The 20,922-nt window shown below is 40.0% G+C and overlaps 1 protein-coding gene across 2 annotated transcripts in view; it reads right to left on the reverse strand.

Annotated features, from left to right (window-relative positions):
* Positions 1–205: 205 nt before the first annotated feature.
* The window catches only part of ETFA (electron transfer flavoprotein subunit alpha), a 102,372-nt gene continuing 81,655 nt past the window's right edge, over positions 206–20,922 (reverse strand). For both annotated transcript variants that reach the window (XM_050799896.1, XM_050799897.1), the window contains 3 exons: positions 14,419–14,484; positions 9,796–9,876; positions 206–509 (listed from right to left, as the gene is read on the reverse strand). In XM_050799896.1, the coding sequence (XP_050655853.1) occupies positions 471–509; positions 9,796–9,876; positions 14,419–14,484 (186 nt within the window). In that variant the 3' untranslated portion in view covers positions 206–470. The remainder of the gene's footprint in view (positions 510–9,795; positions 9,877–14,418; positions 14,485–20,922) is intronic.

A 20,922-nucleotide genomic window follows, 5' to 3' on the forward strand; every position in this document is an offset into this window, starting at 1 on the left:
CCAATTCAGTTACCTCCTCCTATGAGGTTTGCCCTTCAACAATGAGATTAGTTAGGTTGATTAGGCTGGTGGAGACAATCATGTTTACAATCTTCCTAAAACATAGAGCTCTCCATGAACAAGAAAGGCAAAAATAATAAATAAATAAACAAAAGTTTTTTACTCCTTTTCTTCAATTTTCTCTAGAGGCTAGGCATATTTCTGATAGTTTTAAAGCTGTGGAAAAGTTTTATTATAGATTTTATTACAGAATTTAAAAATTTCAAAAAATAACTGCTTGGAACCACAAATAATTCAAAGGAAACATAGTAATCCCATAAACAAGCATTCTGGCATCTGTTAGAAAATTTTCCTCAAATTATGAAATGTAGCTCTCCATGCTTTCCAATGATTGTTATAGTACCCACAAATATCTGTGATTTCAGTGGAATACTTTAACGTAATTTTTCTTTTTAAGGCATGATCCTGATTCATTTTTTCTTCAATATCTCAGTCATTTCAGGAACTACCTGCAAATAAAAACAAAAAGTAATTAAGCAACTAGAGCCTTCACTGTGATACGGTCACAGCTCCGTAAGCAGTACAGGGAGGCCAAAAGAAACAACACGAATCACTGTTGAGGCACGAAGGCCCCCTCCTCTCCACCAGGAACCCCCTGTTCTCCAGTAGTCTCTCTTCCCACCCAGGGAGACTACCCAGGACCCAGGACCCAGGGCTGGCAGGGCCTACAGCCCACTCATTGCCTAGGTGCCTTTTTTTTTTTTTTTTTTTTTTTTTTTTCGTTTTTTGAGACAGGCTCTCACTCTGTCACCCAGGCTGCAGTGCAGTGGTGCAATTATAGCTCAATGCAGCATCCACCTCCTGGGGTCAATCAATCCTCCCACCTCAGTAGCCACCAATCTGGCTAATTTTTGTAGAGACAGGGTTTCGTCACGTTGCCCAGGCTAGTCTCGAACTCCTGGGCTCTGGTGATCTGCCTGCCTCAGTCTCCTAAAGTGTTGAGATTACAGGCATGAACGACTGCACACACTGCTACCTTTCGGCTTTTTGACCCAACCACAAATTTCAAGAAGGCATCCTAGAAACAGGAAGCCCAATTTTTCTTGTCTGGGTGAAAAGTACTGTGTATTTACCTTCGTATTTTCCTTGGCATTCTTCCCACCCTTAACTGCATTCCTGACTTCCCTTCGAAGTCCACACCAAAGTCTCTAGCTTGCTGCAGTTATGACCCCTGCTAACCTCCTCTAGTACTTGTTCTCTCACTGTTCATTCATTCATTCATCCATCATTCATTTCACAAACATATTGGTTGCTTTTTCAGCAGCATACTACTATCATCTGGCACACAGGAATGTGCTACATGCTGAACATTCAATATCATCATGCTTTATTAAAATCAAGACCTTGGCCGGGCGCGGTGGCTCAAGCCTGTAATCCCAGCACTTTGGGAGGCCGAGACGGGCGGATCACGAGGTCAGGAGATCGAGACCATCCTGGCTAACACGGTGAAACCCCATCTCTACTAAAAAATACAAAAAACTAGCCGGGCAAGGTGGCGGGCGCCTGTAGTCCCAGCTACTCGGGAGGCTGAGGCAGGAGAATGGTCTAAACCCGGGAGGCAGAGCTTGCAGTGAGCTGAGATCCGGCCACTGCACCCCAGCCTGGGCGACAGAGCAAGACTCTGTCTCAAAAAAAAAAAAAAAAAAGACCTTGTGTGCTAATGCAGTGGCCAGTCAGCAGACAGTAAGAAACCACAGCAAGGGGAAATGGCCTGAGTTGGCTCCCATTTTAAAAAGGATTAATTACTAACCCTTAGTCGTGGCAGTACAGTGGCTGCAACTGGAGCCTCCAGTGTAGAGCTGCTTTGTAACTGCTTGGACAGAGGAGAGCTGTCTGAGGGAGCTGCAGGGAATGTCACACAGACACTCTGAAAACTGGTCCAGCCACTTGTGCAAAATATCAATTACCCAGTCTTCCAAGGGGCTTTCGGCTGCCTTAGCTCACAAAGATCCCAGCTGAACTCGCCACTGATGAATATAGCCTCTCAATTATTTAAGAGAGCTACATTTCCATTAGGTGGAAATAATGTGTTCGTACAAAATTTATTAAGGAAATTGTCGACATGTTGTTTCTTCTGAATGTCACTTTGTCTCCAGCCTATTAAAAGGCCCATGTTTACCATGGAGCCAGCAGGCATTTGCTCAGGGGTGGCATTAAGTGCTGGCACCACTTCTCCCAGTTTTCCTCAATGGAGAGACCATGAGCTCATGCCAGTCACACGGATGACATGCTAACTGAGCTTCACACAGGACCTGTGTATTTCATGAAAAATAGGATAAAGCCCAACTTCTCTTACCACGAAGTGAAACACTAATTTGGTTTAGAATATATAACTTTTCAAAATTTTACCAAATATATCCTTACCACACTCTCGACGAAAGGGTTGAGAGGATTTTCTCTACCATCTGTATCTTTTTTTATTAGATCAACCACACACTTTTTTTTTTTTTTTTTGAGACAGAGTTTCGCTCTTGTCGCCCAGGCTGGAGTGCAATGGCGCCGTCTCGGCTCACTGCAACCTCTGCCTCCCAGGTTCAAGCAATTCTCCTGCCTCAGCCTCCCAAGTAGCTGCGATTTTAGGCATTTGCCACCATACCCAGCTAATTTTTTTTGTATTTTTAGTAGAGATGGGGTTTCACCAAGTTGACCAGGTTGGTCTCGACCTCCTGACCTCAGGTGATCCACCCACCTCGGGCTCCCAAAGTGCTGGGATTACAGGCGTGAGCCACTGCAGCCAGCCCAACTATACACTTTTCAAGCATACCACATGATGCCTTATTTAGGAAAAAGGAAATGTTAACTCAGGTTCATTGAGTGTCTGATGGCCTGAGCACACTGAAAGATCTTCTTATTTCTATTCTCTTTTAGATATTGCAGAGGCAACTCCCTACTCAGTAAGACCCAATAAAAGTCACCTAAGTTTTTTTTAAAAAAGACAACCTACTGATATAAATCACAGTACAAGTATGTTTCACTCATTCACTTAGTACTTCCTCAAGGTAGTACTAAGGCAAACAGAGAAGCTCTCTGTCACTATGGGAGTAACAGAGGAGTTCTGCCTCCTAGTTGGCAAGAACAGACAGAGGCCTATGAATCACCCAATCAGAAGTGTGCTCATCTTATACTGGAATGCAGGAGAAGGAGAAGAGAATAGCATTAAAAGCTCCAAATTCGAGTCCTGAGGAAGATCAGTGTGGATTAGGAAAATTCAGAACATCAAACTAAAGAAAAAAAGGATTCTAGGCAAAAAAATGAGGCACAGACAGAGATAAACAACTGCAGGTTCCCGAGATAGTAAAGAGATTGTAGTGACTATAGGGGAGAAGAGGAAAGAAAAGAAGGTTTAGAAAGATAAGTGGTTTGCCGAGGTCATTCAATGCGAACAGAATAGTCTCTTTGAACAGATAGGTGGTGCTGGGACAACTGGATAATCACATGCCAAAGAATGAAGATGGACTCCTACCTCACACCATATACAAAAATTAACTCAAAATGGATCAACAACCTAAATATATGAGCTAAAACCATAAAACTCTTATAAGAAAACAGGGGTGAATCTTCATGAGCCAAGATTTGGCAATGGATTCTCAGATATGATGCCAAAAGCACAAGCAACAAAATAAAAAAAAGATAAATTGGACTTCATCACAATCTAAAACTTGCACATCAAAGGATATTCTCAAGAAGGTGAAAAGCTAACCTACAGAATGAGCAAATGTTTGGAAATCGTATCTCTGATAAGTGTTTAGTATCCATTATATGTAAAGAATTCACACAAGTCAACAAAAAGAGAAACAGTCCAACTGAAAATGGGCAAAAGAGGTGGATAAACATTTCTCTAAAGGAGATATACGAATGGCCAGTGAACATCTTTTCATATGCTTATGTGCTTAACATCACTAGTTATTAGGAAAACACAAATCAAAGTCACAATGAGATACCACTTCATACCTACTAGGATGACTAGAATTAAAAAACAGAAAATAACAAGTGTTACTGAGGATGCAGAAAAACTGGAACCCTTGTGCACTGCTGGTGGGAACGTAAAATCATGCAACTTCTATGGAAAGCAGTTTGAAGGTTCTTCAAAAAGCTAAACATGGAATTCATATGACCCAGCAATTCTACTCCTAATTATAAACCCAAAAGAACTGAAAGTAGGGGCTTGAGCAGATACTTGCAGTCTTGGCTCACTGCAACTTCTGCCTCCTCCCAAGTTCAAGTGATTCTTCCACCTCAGCCTCCCGAGTAGCTGGCCACCATGCCTAGCTAATTTTTGTATTTTTTGGTAGAGATGGGGTTTCACCATGTTGGCCAGGCTGGTCTCAAACTCATGACATCAAGTGATCCAACCACCTTGGCCTCCCAGTGCTGGGATTACAGGTGTGAAATCACCGTGCCTGGCTGGCAATGGGTTTTTAGATATGAGACTTCAAGCATAAGCAACAAAGAAAAAATTGGTAAGCTGGATTTCATCAAAATTTAAAACTTTATTTTAAAACTTTTTCTTCCCCTTTTTCATAGGCATTGACAAAATTTAAAACTTTCATGCTTTAAAGGACACCATTAAGAAAGTGAAAAGACAACCCACACAACGGGAGAAAATATTTGCAAATCAAATACTCAATAAGGGACTTATATCTATGATATATAAAGAACACTAACAACTCAAGAACAAAAAGATAATGTGATTTAAAAATTACAAAGGATCTGAATAAACTTTCTCCAAAGAAAATATACAAATGGCCAATAAGCAGATGAAAAGATACTAAAAGTCATTTGCCATCAGGGAAATGCAAATCAAAATCACAATGAGATACCACCTCACACTCATTAGAAGGGCTATATTTAAAAAGACAGACAATAACATACATTAATGAGTATATAGAAAAACCAGAGTCCTCACACATTTTTGGTGGGAATGTAAAAGGGGGCAGCCACTCTGAAAACAACCTGATGGTTATTCAAAATGTTAAACTCAGAGTTACCAGGTGACCCAGCAATTCCATTTCTAGATATCCATCCAAAAGAAATGAAAACATAGGTCTGCACAAAACCTCATACGTGAATGTTCATAGCAGCATTATTCTTAATAGCCAAAAAGGGGAAAAACTCAACATGTCCATCAAATGATAAATGAATAAACAAAATGTTACATACCCCTATAATGGATATTATTTGGCAAGAAAAAGAAAGTACTAATACAGGCTATAACATGGATGAACTTTGAAAACCTTATGCTAACTGAAAGAAGCCAATCACAAAGATCACATATTACATAACTCCATTTATATGAAACATACAGGACTGGCAAATCTATAGAAACAGAAAGTAGATTAGTGGTTGCCAGGAGCTGGGGCTGGGGTCTGAGGATGCAGAACATAAAACAGGGAATGAATGCTGATAGGTATGGAGTTCTTTTTGGTGTGATGAAATGTGTGATAGTGGTTGTGTAACTGTGAAAATACTAAAACCCACTGAATTGTACATTTTTAGATGGTGAGTTTTATGGTACATGAATTATATCTCAGTAAAGCTGTTTAATATTAAACAAAAAATAGGTGGTGCCCTATGCCCTATCACAGTAACTACAATTATAATATTTACCATTTACTGAGTACCTACTATGTACCTGGACAGAACAGGCAGGCTAATGTTTATCACAGGCTCTATTAGTATTAGGTGCAGTATAATTTCATTTCATCTTCATTAAAGAGGTAGTGTAATATTTACATTACTTACAAGGAAGCTGACGTCCAGAGATTAAAATCTTAGCCAAGATAGTTTAACTAGTATGCGGCCAAGGCAGAATTGGAATTAAAGCTCTTAATTACTATAACATATTATTTCTAAGGCCAAAAAAAAAAAAAAAAAACTTGTCCTTCATAACTAATGGTTATTGAAGGGTCAAGCAAAACAATGAATGTAAGAGAATAAAATGTTATGCGTATACATTTTTACTCCAGATACGGTTCTACTTGGTGAGCAAAATATCACCTAGGGAATTATTAGTCTAACAGCTGTATATACATGCTACACATGATGCAATTTGCAATTTAAATTTTTCACACGAAAATTAGGCTAAAAAAGTCCTTTTCGTACGCTATTATTTGACTTCCATTTTCTTTAGATCATAATCCAAAATAGATAATGCTAATTCTCACCCATAATTTGTATAATTGTATTTCTTAACATTATATAAATATATTCTTATATATTTCTTATATAATTACAATACATAAACTACAAAAAATAACAAAAATTATATTAAAAATATAAAAATATATAACATTAAGAAATATTATACAAATATTGTATTTTTGATTTTTTAAAATCAAAAGTATTAAATATTTTATTTTTAAAATATTTTCTTTAAATATTTGATTTTTTAAAACTGGGGTCGCCCCAGTGAGGAGTATATTCACCAAACCACTTTGTCTGCACTCTTCTGTCAGAATTACTACAGTATTCACCTACAATGTGCTCATTCTGATTTCAGCTGAGAAAACGACTTGATGCGTACTCTGTAGGTTCCTAGAGTCTGTCAAAGGTGCGATTCTTTTTACTGCACCTTATCCAAGGTACACAATAGTAGTAGTGAGCCACTCAGCTGTAGTACCTGCTGAGCCAGAGAGGCAGAGAGATGAAAGAGAGGGGGAACAGAAGCAGGACCCTGGCTTAGTTGTGCCCATAACCTGCTGATTGTCCCAAATCACATCTCTCTGGAACAGGCAACTTAAAAAGAATGTACCTGGCTTGTGTTACTCACACAGTAACAAACAGGAGTCTGCCATATGTTTAGTATTTTTATAATCTGTAGTTTTTTTCCCCCAAACTGATTTTTTTTTTTTTTTTTTTTTTTGAGACAGGGTCTTACTCTGTTGCCCAGGCCAAAGTGCAGTGGTGTAATCATGGCTCACTGCAGTCTCAATCTCCTGGGCTCACGTGATCCTCCTACCTCAGTCTCCCCAGTAGCTGGGACCACAGGCACATGTCACCAGACCTGGCTAATTTTTGTACTTTTTGTAGAGATGGGGTTTCACCATGTTGCCCAGGCTGGTGTCCTACTTCTGGACTCAAGTGATCCACCTTTCCTCGGCCTCCCAAAGTGCTGGGATTACAGGCGTGAGCCACCGTGCCCGGCCTATTTTTATTTTTTTGAGACAGATTCTTGCTCTGTTGCCCAGGCTGGAGTCCAGTGGCACCATCTTGGCTCACTGCAAACTCTGCCTCCCAGGCTCAAGTGATTCTTGTGCCCTAGCCTCTCGAGTAGCTGGGATTACAGGCATGCATTACCATGCTTGGCTAATTTTTCACATTTTTAGTAGAGACAGGGTTTCACCATCTTGCCCAGGCTGGTCTCAAACTCCTGAGCTCAGGTGATCCGCCCACCTCAGCATCCCAAAGTGCTGGGATTGCAGGTGTGAGCCACCGCTCCTGGCCATGTACTTCAGAACTTCTAAGCTGTATGAGATAGTCATTGCCTTAATACAATTCTAGCTAAAAGCAAATAAACACAGTATCTTTGTCTGAAGCTCTCTCTAGTCCAAAGCGGGCTTCCTAAAATACAAAAGGAGCCTGAGAACCTGAAACTGGAAGTCAGCTGACTAGATGATTTTTAAGGCCTCGTTCCACTTCACTGTCTTAGGACTCTTTCTCACTGAGATACCTCTGTGTCCACACACACACACACACATTCTCATGCCAAACCTGGGAGCTGCCCTTAATGCAGGACCACAATGTGTGTGACCCCATTCCATCAACAATGACTACAAAGAAGCTCCTGCCCTAAGGCAGGTGTCCATTGGAAGAACACTGAAAATTTCCAACTGCTTAACAGTTTATCTTATCATGAAAGCTGCCATGTGAGTTTTAACACATAGTACACAGGCAGACAGAAGAATCTAACTTAAACAAAATTACTTATAAGTTTATTAAAATATTCTCTTGAGGAAAAAAGGCAATACAGTAGACATCTACTTGCAAACATGGATAAGGTTCAGAAAGTATTTAATTTTGCTTTTAAATAAAAAGAATATTTACCCCTCTATTCATACCAATAGTAAGGAACTGAATTCTTACTACTTGAACAAAGTTATCATTATACAGAGAAAAAAAATTCTCTTTTTCATATCAGCTCCCCTTCCCACTGGAACATCTTAGTGGGAAAATAACTGACCTTACTGTTTGTTCTTACACACTTGGGCCAGGCAACACGAGCAGATGACCTACCTGAACCCCAAATACCAGATACAGAGCTTCAGGGTTACTGAAGAGGGGTAATGTTTTTCCCAAGACAAGATCTAAGCTCTACGGCAGGGGCCTTCTGAGGGGAAGTATGCCCAACACTGAGCCAGAGCAAGAGCCCCATCCTAGTCTTTGCATGCAGTCTGAGCCATCATGGAGTAATTGGCTCCAGGGTCCTATTTCCATCCTTCACTGAGCATGAACATATACTTCAAAATACAAATGTGCTCTCCAAGCACTGTCACTAGTTCCTCTAGATCATGTGCAGTGCTGGTGAAGTCACGGAAATAGGCCAATCCTCTTGCTGATGGGACCACCTGTAGCTCTGTTCTCAGGCTACAGCCTCTCCATGAGGCCCATAGCCCCTCACTGTGGTTCTACGTGAGGGGTTCCTTACCCCAGCAAACCCACTTCTCCTAGGGTTGGATTATATTTTCAGAGTGTCAATTCCTGCATGAGTGATTTCTGCATAAGATAACCTAGAAACGTGTAGGCAGACCCAGGGAAAAGAGACCAGGCCATGACCTTTAAATGTGGCCAAATGAGTATCAAGTGCTCATCATCTGTAATTCACTAATTAATATCATGAAAGTAATTTTTCTCATGGGAAGGTCAAATATGGAGTTAACGGCAAGAGAGAAGGAACACTCAAAAGTGGAGTGTGAGGAGTGGGAAATAAGTGCTCTCCCTACACTCATCAGCTAAGGAAGGCCATTAACCCACAAACACAGCAAGCAGAGCATTCTTATTGAGTCAGATAAGCTGGATATGAGTGCCTACTCTACCCTGAAAAGCTCTAGCATTCTTGGCAAATTCCTGAATAAGGGGGTTTGATGTTAATTTCTTTAGGGTACCTGCCAAATATGATTCTAGGTTATAAATTACTTGAATCACTTCACATTGTGCATTAACTTAGCACATGAGATGCCAAAAACCATGTGAGTATTTTTTTTTTTTTTTTGAGACAGAGTCTCACTCTGTCACCCAGGCTGGAGTGCAGTGGCACAATCTCTGCTCACTGCAAGCTCTGCCTCCTGGGTTTACGCCATTCTCCTGCCTCAGCCTCCCGAGTAGCTGGGACTACAGGTGCCCGTTACCACACCTGGCTAAATTTTTGTATTTTTTAGTAGAGATGGGGTTTCACCGTGTTAGCCAGGATGGTCTCGATCTCCTGACCTCGTGATCCACCTGCCTTGGTCTCCCAAAGTGCTGGGATTACAGGTGTAAGCCACGGCGCCCGGCCGCCATGTGGATATTTTAAAGACAATTTGGACTCTTTTTTAAAAGCAAAGTTATAATGCTCTATATAAACAACACATATCTAATCTTAGAGCAACTTAACCTTTAAGTAGGTCAAAATTGTGTACATATATTAACAGTATATATATAAACATAGACACACAAACACATGATGTTTTCTTTTAATAGCTTCGTCCCTGACCAATTCTAAGAGTTTCTCGGATGACAATCCAGATAATAGCAGCTTACCTTAAATAAATCTGCAACTATTCCATAATCTGCCACTTGGAAAATTGGAGCTTCTGGGTCTTTATTAATAGCCACAATTGTCTGTGAAATAAAAACAAAGAGTTTTGACTTTTACCAAGAAAACATTCTACACAGACTGATAGTTCCATTTTAACTTCCCTTACAATATATTAACATTCTTAAAATGTCTAAAAATAGGATTTGATGCATCTGTGTCAATATTGTAAGTTTATCAGAAATTTCTGGGTTGGAATGTAATAAAATTCTCTCTTACCCACAACTAGCCCATCTCAGTACTAAAGATTTAAAATCATTTTTTCTTTAAAGTTCTTCTTTTGACTTACCAAAAAAAAACTGATTCTAGGTGAAAAAGTAACAAATCCATACCCAAATCCACAGCCTTTGTAGTGCAAACTATTTTGTCCTTCATTTATTATTTAAAAATTATTATTCTGGAGGATAGGTACAGTGGCTCACGCCTGTAATCCCAGCACTTTGGGATGCCAGGATGGGCGAATCACCTGAGGTCAGGAGTTCGAGACTAGCCTGGCCAACATGGTAAAACCCGTCTCTACTAAAAATACAAACATTAGCCAGGCATGGTGGCGTGTGCCTGTAATCCCAACTACTTGGGAGACTGAGGCAGGAGACTTGTTTGAACCCGGGAGACAGAGGTTGCAGTGAGCAGAGATCGTGCCACTGCACTCCAGCAGTGAGACTCTGTCTCAACAAAAATAAAAATAAAAATAAATAAAATTATTCTGGGATATTCTAACAATATGAAAGCTAAACTATCTTGTCAGCCTGTTATTAAGGGACGTTAAACAGCTTTAAGTCCTTATGTACATAGCAAATAGATTAATAAAACAAGCAAATTACTTCTATCTCTTATAAAAGCTATCAAACATTTCTCTTATTTGCTATAAAAATATTCTTAAATGCAGGCCAGGCGTGGTAACTCATACTTATAATCCCAGCACTTTGGGAGGTGGAGGCAGGAGGATAAGACTGTGGATTAAAAATAATTCAAATCTCTAGAAGTAAAATTAAGTTTCTACCTACCTGGCACTGTATGTGGTGAAAACAGCTGGTATTAAAAAACACATTAAGTATTTTGATGTAGCATGACTCAAAATACAGGCTACATGATATCCAACATCTGTGTATTTCCCTTAGAGGGGTTCCTCAGAGAGATGTGCAGAATATGCCAGAATGTCTAAGATTGGAACATGGTATAGTCCAGGTAACTGCTAATCCAGAGAAACATGCTACACACATTAAGACGCATGGTCAGAGACAATAAACAAATTTCAAACATGAGCCTCAAATTCAAAGGCACAAGAACAAACATTTTGAATAGCAGATGTTGATTTGCATTGACGTGTTTGTCTTTTGGGAATGTGTAACCTGCTTCATGGCAATAAGCAGAGATTTGTTTAGTTATTGATGGTAAATTATTCTCCTAGAGGCCACTTAGACATCTGGGAGTTTAATCATCCATAAGCTTTCTTCATTGTACTATGTAACAATTGTTATTTTCATTATTACTTTGAGACAGAGTCTCATTGTGTTGCTCAGGCTGGAGTGCAGTTGTACAATCAGCTCACAGAAGCCTTGATCTCCTGGGCTCAAGTGATCCTCCCACCTCAACCTCCTGAGTAGCTGGGACCACAGGGGTGTACCACCATGCTCAGATAATTATTTTATTTTTTGGAGAGATGGGGTTCTCACTATGTTGCCTAGGCCAGTCTCCAACTCCTGGGCTCAAATGATCCTCCTGCCTTGGCCTCCCAAAGTGCTAGAATGACACTGAGCCACCATGCCTGCCTTAAAAGTTATTTTTAGAGAGAGAGCATATAACTGTAGGCAAGGAACCACTACAGTATTTAACAAAAAAGATGTGGGCTGGTTATTGTTCTTCGGATTATTAAAATAGTATTTCTAAATAATCAATTGTAAAGAACTATGATAAAGTCTTGCTCGTATCCAAAGCTCTCTCAATAGCTCCTTGCAAGCTCAAGTTCTTCCTTCTTACAGAGCTTTGAAACGCATAGATTGTATTCAACCATATTATTATTATTATTTTTTTTTTTTTTTTTTTTTTTTTGAGACAGAGTCCTGTTCTGTCGCCCAGGCTGGAGTGCAGTGGCGCAATCTCGGCTCACTGCAAGCTCCGCCTCCCGGGTTCACACCATTCTCCTGCTTCAGCCTCCCGAGTAGCTGGGACTACAGGTGCCTGCCACCACGCCCAGCTAATTTTTTGTATTTTTAGTAGAAACGGGGTTTCATCTTGTTAGCCAGGATGGTCTCAATCTGCTGACCTCAGGTGCTCTGCCCACCTCGGCCTCCCAAAGTGCTGGGATTACAGGCGTGAGCCACCGCACGTGGCCTCAACCATATTACTATATATTAGTTCAGAAATTGCTTTCATTAGATTCATTTGATTTAACAATCAAATCTTGAATTCCTTCAACTAAACCAGAATTCTAATTAAAATTGCAGCTTGTAGGGAATGCAGCTGTCAGATTTAAACCATTCTAATATCCCATTTTAGAACTTAAAACCAATATAACTAAAGACTGTCTCCTATGCAGATAATGGGGCTATGACAACAGCGGACGACACAGACAACAGGACGGGACAGTGACAACAAGGGCTATGCCTTTTTCATTTAAGCATTCCCAGCTTCTAGTATAAGGAACGATCTTAATAAACATTTGTTGACTAGATGGAGATACAAAGTCTTGGCTGACCCCCAACACCAGTCTCCTTACTTCAACTGTTCCCTATTTGCTCTGACGTACACTACCTAGTGTCTTTCCCACAATCCAGCCCTGTTGGCGTGGGGTGAGAATTTTCACTGGTATCTTCTTGACAGGCAGAATCTTTTATTTTTAGAGAAGCAGAATTCTAGCTATGTCTGAACTGGGCTGGCTAAAAATATACTTTAAGGCTGCTGATGCTGGAATTTCTTTCTTTTTATTTATTTTTTCTTAATGCAGCAATCACATTTTCCCTATTGGCACTGCTGTTTTCATAGCTCAGTAAAGAAACTTACCATCCAACTGTAAAATCTGACTGGTTTTGGGCCAGTTCATTTAGAAGCTACAAAGAGGTAGTGCATGCATTTCAAGTTAGAAGAAGTTAAGCCTGTTAAAAGTTTTATTATCTTTTATATCAAGCTTCCATCTGAATGGATAAATGCAGGAATGTCAGAGGCATCTCTGACTTCATGAAAGACAAGTTCATAATTCAAACCATACATTATTATGCATGAATTAATGTGTCATATTCTGAAATATATGTTCAGAGTCATTACACAGGACTTCCAGAGTAGTCCAAGTAGCAAGTTAAAATCAAGTGTTTCCTGGCCAGGCACAGTGGCTAACGCCTGTAATCCCAGCACTTTGGGAGGCTGAAGTGGGTGGATCACGAGGTCAGGGGATTGAGACCATCCTTGCTAACACGGTGAAACCCTGTCTCTACTAAAAATACAAAAAATTTAGCCAGGTGTGGTGGTGGGCGCCTGTAGTCCCAGCTACTTGGGAGGCTGAGGCAGGAGAATGGCATGAACCCAGGAGGCGGAGCTAGCAGTGAGCCAAGATCAGGCCACTGCACTCCAGCCTGGGCGACATCAGCCTGGGCAACACAGCAAGACTCCGTGTCAAAAAAAAAAGGGCAATAAGTAGAGGAAGGAAACACTTGACTTTTTTTTTTTTGAGACGGAGTCTCGCTCTGTTGCCCAGGCTGGAGTGCAGTGGCGCAATCTCGGCTCACTGCAAGCTCTGCCTCCCAGGTTCACACCATTCTCCTGCCTCAGCCTCCCGAGTAGCTGGGACTACAGGCGCCCTCCACCACATCTGGCTAATTTTTTTTTTTTTTTTTTTTTGTATTTTTAGTAGAGACTAGGTTTCACCATGTTAGTAGAGATTAGGTTTCACCGTGTTAGCCAAGATGGTCTCAATCTCCTGACCTCATGATCTGCCCACCTTGTTCTCCCAAAGTGCTGGGATTACAGGCATGAGCTACCACGCCCAGCCCCATACTTATTGTACTTTTGATAATTACTGAGATACTGAGATATTAAGATGGCCTGATGCTCCAACCCAAAATGTGTTGGTTATACTTTGATAACAACCCAAGAACAGGGGCCCTGCTGATATATGAGATTGTGACGGTTAGAGGACCAAAGTGAAGCAGACAGAGAGAGAATCAGGGATCAAAACCTCAAAAATAAGTTAGACGTTCAGAACCTCATCAAATTGTTTAAGCCTCACATTTTCTATCCACAGATTGTCACAGCTGAAGGGCACCTTAGTAATTGTCATTCAATACCCACATTTAGTAGACAAAGAAACTGAGTTTGCAGACAGCACTCATCATGCATTAAGTTAGCAGTGGAGCTATAACTCAGGTTCAGGCCTCTTTCCATGACACAGCACTGCCTCTGTGACCAATAATTTTTAAGGCAGTGAACGGTAGCTTTTATTTCTTTTGGTTCCCAGATCTATATTAGTGTGAATGGCTTGACTACATGCACTGTAACTACATGGAAACATACAAGGTAAGCCAAATCCTAAAATGCGGAAACGTTTTCTTTTAGCATCACTGATGTATAATTACCTTGCTGTCTTTCATCCCAGCTAAATGTTGGATGGCTCCAGATATTCCAACAGCAATATAAAGTTCCTGAAATAAAAGAGTTCACGTTATTAATACGTATTTATGTTATATAATACTTTCCAAAGTGTTTGCTATTAGCAGTTTAAGTCTTAGGCAAAAGTCATGTTAAATAAAACAGAGGCAAAATGTATTGCTTAAATTATGCTTTCCTTTTTCTCTGATCTCCTTAACCTACAGTTCTCTTTTTCCTGTGAATTTCTATAGCAGTGGTGGTATAATAAATATGTGGATAATGAGGACTACTGAACATTTACTATGTGCCAGACACAGTGTTAAGCATTTTACATCAAGTGTCTCAATCTCACAATTACCTGTAAGGTAGCATTTTTCATCTGTGGCACTCACTTGAAAATCACTGCACAACCCATACATGCTGTACATACCCATTAACAATTAACAACATACACACATTGTATATTAACATATAAACACATATACTCAAATATATTAAAATAAATTTTGACTTAGTTGTTTGGCTTAATTGTTCGCCTTATCACAAAAAGATAATTGTTAAAATGGTAATAAAGATATGTTTACTAAACTTTGTATTTAGAAAAACCAGAAATACAAATCACTATCAAGAGATTTTAAACACACACACACACACACACACACACACACACACACACGTTCTCTCTGAATAAAAAATAACAAACTTCTCAAAGGCATGGGCTGAACCTTTGTGTTTCCAGAGCCTAGCAAAAAGGCCTCCAATACCATAGTTTTTCGGTAAATGTTGATATTTGTACCTCTTCCTGCCCCTCTGCCCTCAATAATTACAAAGGGAAAGACTGACACTGTTCTGTCTCCTTATCTAAAATTTTTACAGTACCTATGTTTGAAAATAAAAACACATTTCCATTATGAAAATTTTTAAGCACTTTAATAAGTGCTTAATTAGAAGAGCTTACCTGCTTCATTTTGTTTACCAGGTATAACTAAAGCTTCAATTGAAAACCTTTTCCCACACAAAAAATGAACAAACAAGTCCTGGCCTGGGTAGGAGGTATAACTACCATGTAACCAGACTGACACTAAGGTTTTGTCACAACTGACAGTAAAGTCTCTCCTCGATATGAATAATATGTGGAAGGCACTGAAGGTGGTTTTGTTATACTTAGTTTTCTTATTGGGCAGATACTGCAAAAGCCAATGACAGTGTCAAGGTGGTCCCACCTTGTTTTCTGCACTGCTTATGATCTCATTTAACAATTGCTCAATCCAAAATAAGAGAGCATTTCAACTAGGATCTGGAAATAATGTTATTGCCTCCTAATGTTATGATTTTTCATAGCACCGAAGTGTATATGACCACATACAAGTCAATTCAGGGCCTTACTTTTTCCAGTTGTAAACAGAAGAGGTACAGCTCCAGCACTGGTGCTTGTAAAGAAAGCTCCCCAGGATACTCTGATGTATAGCCAGAGCTGGAGAACCACTTAATAGGTAATCCCTCAGCTCTTTGGCAGCCTGAATCTTAGAACTGTCCAGCCCCCTGCAGTACTCCCTAGGCCTGATCTTTACAAGCATAAAGTGTCCAACTGCTCCTAGAGCAGCACCATGTAACCTGGAAATGGAACCAATCTAGTCCCCAAAGTGAGTTAATTATCTAAAAATGAGATGAGCTTGTATTTTTAATCAACTTGTTCTATAGTTACCAAAAGCCTGAAGAACAATTTGGGGTAAGACTGTGTCTTAGGGTGGGGAGGAATGCTGCAGAAAGTATGGATGAGGATTAAAAAGCAATTGCATGCTCTGTGATTCTACCTTGAATGCATCCAGTGTGTCAATTGTGATCCTACACAGTCGGACAATGCAATAAGGCCCTGACATCATACTGTCTCTCACACATGGACACTAGCATAAGTAGTAAACCTCTTCTACTACTTTCTACTTAAGATTTACAAGTAATTCAATAGTTTTTTTGTTTTTTTTTTTTTGAGACGGAGTCTCACTCTGTCACCCAGGCTGGAGTGCAATGGCGTAGTCTTGGCTCACTGCAACTTCCACCTCCTAGGTTCAAGCGATTCTCCCGCCTCAGCCTCCTGAGCAGCTGGGACTACAGGTGTATGCCACCCCACCCGGTTGATTTTTGTATTTTTGGTAGAGATGGGTTTTCACTATGTTGGCCAGGCTGGTCTCGAACTCCTGACCTTGTGATCTGCCCACCTCGGCCTCCCAAAGTGCTGGGATTACCAGCATGAGCCACCGCGCCCAGCCTTCAATAGATAATTTTAAGGTCACCTCAGTTTATTCTGACTAGCATTTCATTCATGAAGGGACATTTGTTAAATTGTTAATCAAAATATACTAACGTTCATATTCAGAAAAACCCGGCAAACAAATTCTAACATAAAGATTTTTAAAGCAAGCTATTTAGCTAGATACCATTCTTCTAGGTATATTCTCAAAGTAAGCACTGGAAAAGACCGATCGTCCTGTAAATGAGTCTTTCTGTCATACACGTCTACAGTAAATTCAAGTCCTACTGTATTATAAAATGCTAATGTGCATTATAAAATGCTAATGAAAATGTTGATTCACTCTGGCAGTAAACATAAATATAATACAAATGAAAATTACTTAAAACCCACTGTGTCCCCAAAAATGAACTCCATTGACTTTACCTGTAAATGTCACTAAGGAAATAAGAGATTCTGGGCCAAAACACGCTGAAGGCAGGTGCTCCAGGGCCATTTCTACCTTTCTGATCACAATAAATAGTCCAAATGGATCCACATGACCAACAGGGCTTTATTTTACTGTCTTGCAAACATGGTCCTCTGAATAAACATAACAGCACTGAGACTATAACCCAGAACAAGTCCAGGGATTTTGGCTGCTGCTCTGAGGCTGATAGCTCTCTCAGGCAGGAAGAGAGGCTTTTTTCCTTCTTTTTAAAAAACATCTACAGGCAATTAGACTAATATCTTAGTCTAATTCCTCATGGTTCAGAAAGCATTTTTGTATTTCAATAATAATAATAATTAGTATATACAAAACTCAGATGCTAATTTATGGGGCACGTCAGATACTGCTTCACAACATAACAAGACAATCCCTTCCCTGAGGCACTTTCCTTTTAAATCAGATAGTAAGATAACTCGGAGAGAAAGTGAGAGATGTTGCCAGGGAGTACAGCAATTAAGGGTTATACAAGGTGTGGCAGGGGACTGAGGGGATTAAAGGAACGAACAGAAACAGAAAGGAGGGATAGTCCTAGAGATAGGCCTCGTGGCTTTAGAATCTACAAGAGTGAGAATTTAGAAGAGAATGGATCAACCCAGGTGGCTGATAGCAGTCTGTGTTGATCACTCTGTGATGCCAAGAACAGGGACTGTGTGGAGAAGTAAAGCCACAGGATGGGAAGAGGACCAGAGTTTATTCTGAAATATAGAGAAGGGATAGCACTTAACCTTAACACAAACAATGACTGGCAGAAAAAAACCACAAATACCTCTTCCTTTGCCAAAACCTATAGACTCACTCAAAGAACTCAGGGGCTGAGGTCTAAACTAGTTACAGTGGGCTGAGATAGAAAGGGAAGCAGGACTGAGATACTGCTGCATCTGATGCGGTTTAACAGGTTTACCGTATCACTGTGGTTAAGAACCTAGGTTCTGTAGCCTCATTGCCTCCATTCAGATCCCAGTTCTGCCATCTGATAGCTGCATGACCATGGGCCATTCATTTAACCTCTCTATGCCTCAGATTGCTCATCCAAAACACTGGAATTATAAGAACTCCTGCTTTATAGGGTTACTGTTGAGGCTCCAGTCCTTAGCATAGTATCAGATTTCCCAAGAAACCTTGATGTGTCACTCATGGGTTGAGATTCAAGTATTTATTTTCTCAGCCCACTAGGTGGCCAGGTGGGCTCCTGGGGTAGTCTCAGGACTACCATGTACAGCTGAGCAGGCTGCACACTGAATAACTCAAAAGGAGGGCACCACTCATAACAGTCACTATAGCCGTGTATTTTTATTACAGTAACTTTCCAACAGATGGCAGTAAAGTAACTTGAGACAGGAGTACTTACAAAAGAGTTGTGTGGACTAGAAGTACTGGGTGGCCAGAATCCCGTGGTACAAATACTACAACTGTCTAAGTGTACCATAACAGGAAAGAGTTGAGCAGCACTGGGTAACTGATTTTACTGTTGTCGATGTTCTTACTGTACCTTACAGGTAATATAAAGATGACTAATTCTCTGTGTCCTGTCCTCAAGAAGCTCACAGTCTAATAATTACAGGCTATGGCAAGGTCACAAAAATCTGTAATCCAATAAAGGAAAATGGAAAAGAGGTGTGATAGAGCTACAGTCCCTCATCAGCCCCTCACTTTCCTACCTGCCACTGAGAAATGGAAAAGCCATTAGGAGCAGAAAGCAGATTAGGGGACAGTATAACCCTAATCCTAACCCTAACCCTAATCCTAACCTTCCGTCAAACAGGGGCCCACTTTTGCCATCTATCCCCATCTTTTCCTGCTCCCTTAGTCCTTTAGACAAAACAAGCTTTTAAAGCAGGTTTTAATGGTCCTGGATTAATGATAAAACTGCATGTCTGAGAATTAGAGGGATGATTGGAATGAAATCTTTAGACTGTTATAGAAATTTGACCAACCTGTGGATTCAACATGGCTAGTGTTCTCTGGTGGATGATTGGGTTTTTGGCTGCTTTCTTCAGAAAGTAAGTATATACGAACATCATTCCTGCTTTACCCAAAACACGTGCCCAAACCTGGAATTCTAAGATGTATTATCTGAGCTCTGCTTTTCCAGAATTTCGTGTAGAAGCTAAGGGGAAAAATGTCCTCTGTTACACTGCATTTTCGCACATCACTGTTAAGCCCCAAACAGAGTTATTCGATATATCTATACTTACATATCTTGTAAGCCATATATTTAATGTTAAATTTTCTAATGACCATATTAAAGTAAAAAGAAACAGGTAAAATTAATTTTAATAATGTAATCTCAGGTCAGACTAACTATATTTCAAGTACCCAATAATCACATGTGGCTTAGTGGTTATCATGTGGGCAGCACAAATCCAAAATAATCATAGAACAAACTAAAGAGCCTTCTTGTAAACTCCACTAGGGAACTGTGGACCATGGTCTGACAACACATCTAAAGATAGAATGGCAATGTCTTATGTGTTTGTGTTGCTTCTATTGGCTCAGAACAAGACCATTTACATGTTATTTTATGCTCAATGAGAACGTGAACCAAAAAGAAAAGTCAGCAGTGTGGCAGAGCTGAAGACTAGCATTAGAGGCAGCAAGATTAAACAAGAGAGTAGCCAATATAGACAGTCACAAATAGATGACAAAAATCTATCAAATTTCAGGTAGTATGGCCCATTATAGGAAAAACAAAAGCGGATTAAAACTACTGGTTTAATATGATGAGTTTACACTCTGAAAAAGCAACTCTCTATCAAATTTTGTTCTCCAGTAACTTATATTTATCTCTTAAAACTCTAGATAGACCTGAAAAATATTTCCTCAAAAACTCACAATTCTAAAAAAGATGTAAAAAGTATCTAAATTATGTGAGTCAGAAAAATTAAAATGGAAATTTAAAAATACATGGAACAAAACACCAAAAAAGGGAGGGTATATCAGAACATGTGGGATGCAGCTAGAGTGGTATTTAGAAAGAGTGACTGATTGATTTTGAGACGGAGTCTTACTCTGTTGCCCAGGCTGGAGTGCAGTGGCACGATCTCGGCTCACTGCAACCTCCACCTCCTGGATTCGATTTTTGTGCCTTAGCTTCCCGAGTAGCTGGGATTACAGGAACGTGCCACCTCGCCCGGCTAATTTTTATATTTTTAGTAGAGATGGGGTTTTGCCATGTTGGCCAGGCTGGTCTCGAACTCCTGACCTCAGGTGATCCACCCGCCTCGGCCTCCCAAAGTGCTGGGATTACAGGCATGAGCCACTATGCCTGGCCATTACTTAGAAAGATTTATAACCTCAAATGCATATTGGAAAACAAGGATGATGGAAAATTAGTAAGCTCAGATCTCAACTCAAGAAAGTTGAAAATGAGAAGGTAAAATAAACCACTACGTTATTCAATTGTTACAGTTAAATAAATAAGAGCTGGGTTCAGATCCTGACCCTCCCACTTACCAATCTGCATTCTTGAGCAAGTTATTCAATCTCTCAAAGGCTCAATTGCCGTTATGTCTAAAATGGAGACAAATACCTGCAGCTAATAGGATTGTTGTGATGATGAAAATGAGGTGCACATAAAGTACTCAAAATATTTCTATAATGCTATTATTTCTAAAATGATCACCAAATCTCTAAACTAGAAGGCATTTTTAACGTTAATAGTTCTAAACAGAAAAGGAGACAGCCAACTGTCATAAATTTCACTTTAAAATGGTAACTATTACTATCTATATATCTATAGTCAAGAAAGTTGTT

Source organism: Macaca thibetana, chromosome 7 (genome assembly GCF_024542745.1).
Source record: "Macaca thibetana thibetana isolate TM-01 chromosome 7, ASM2454274v1, whole genome shotgun sequence".
Classification (NCBI taxonomy): Eukaryota; Metazoa; Chordata; class Mammalia; order Primates; family Cercopithecidae; genus Macaca; species Macaca thibetana.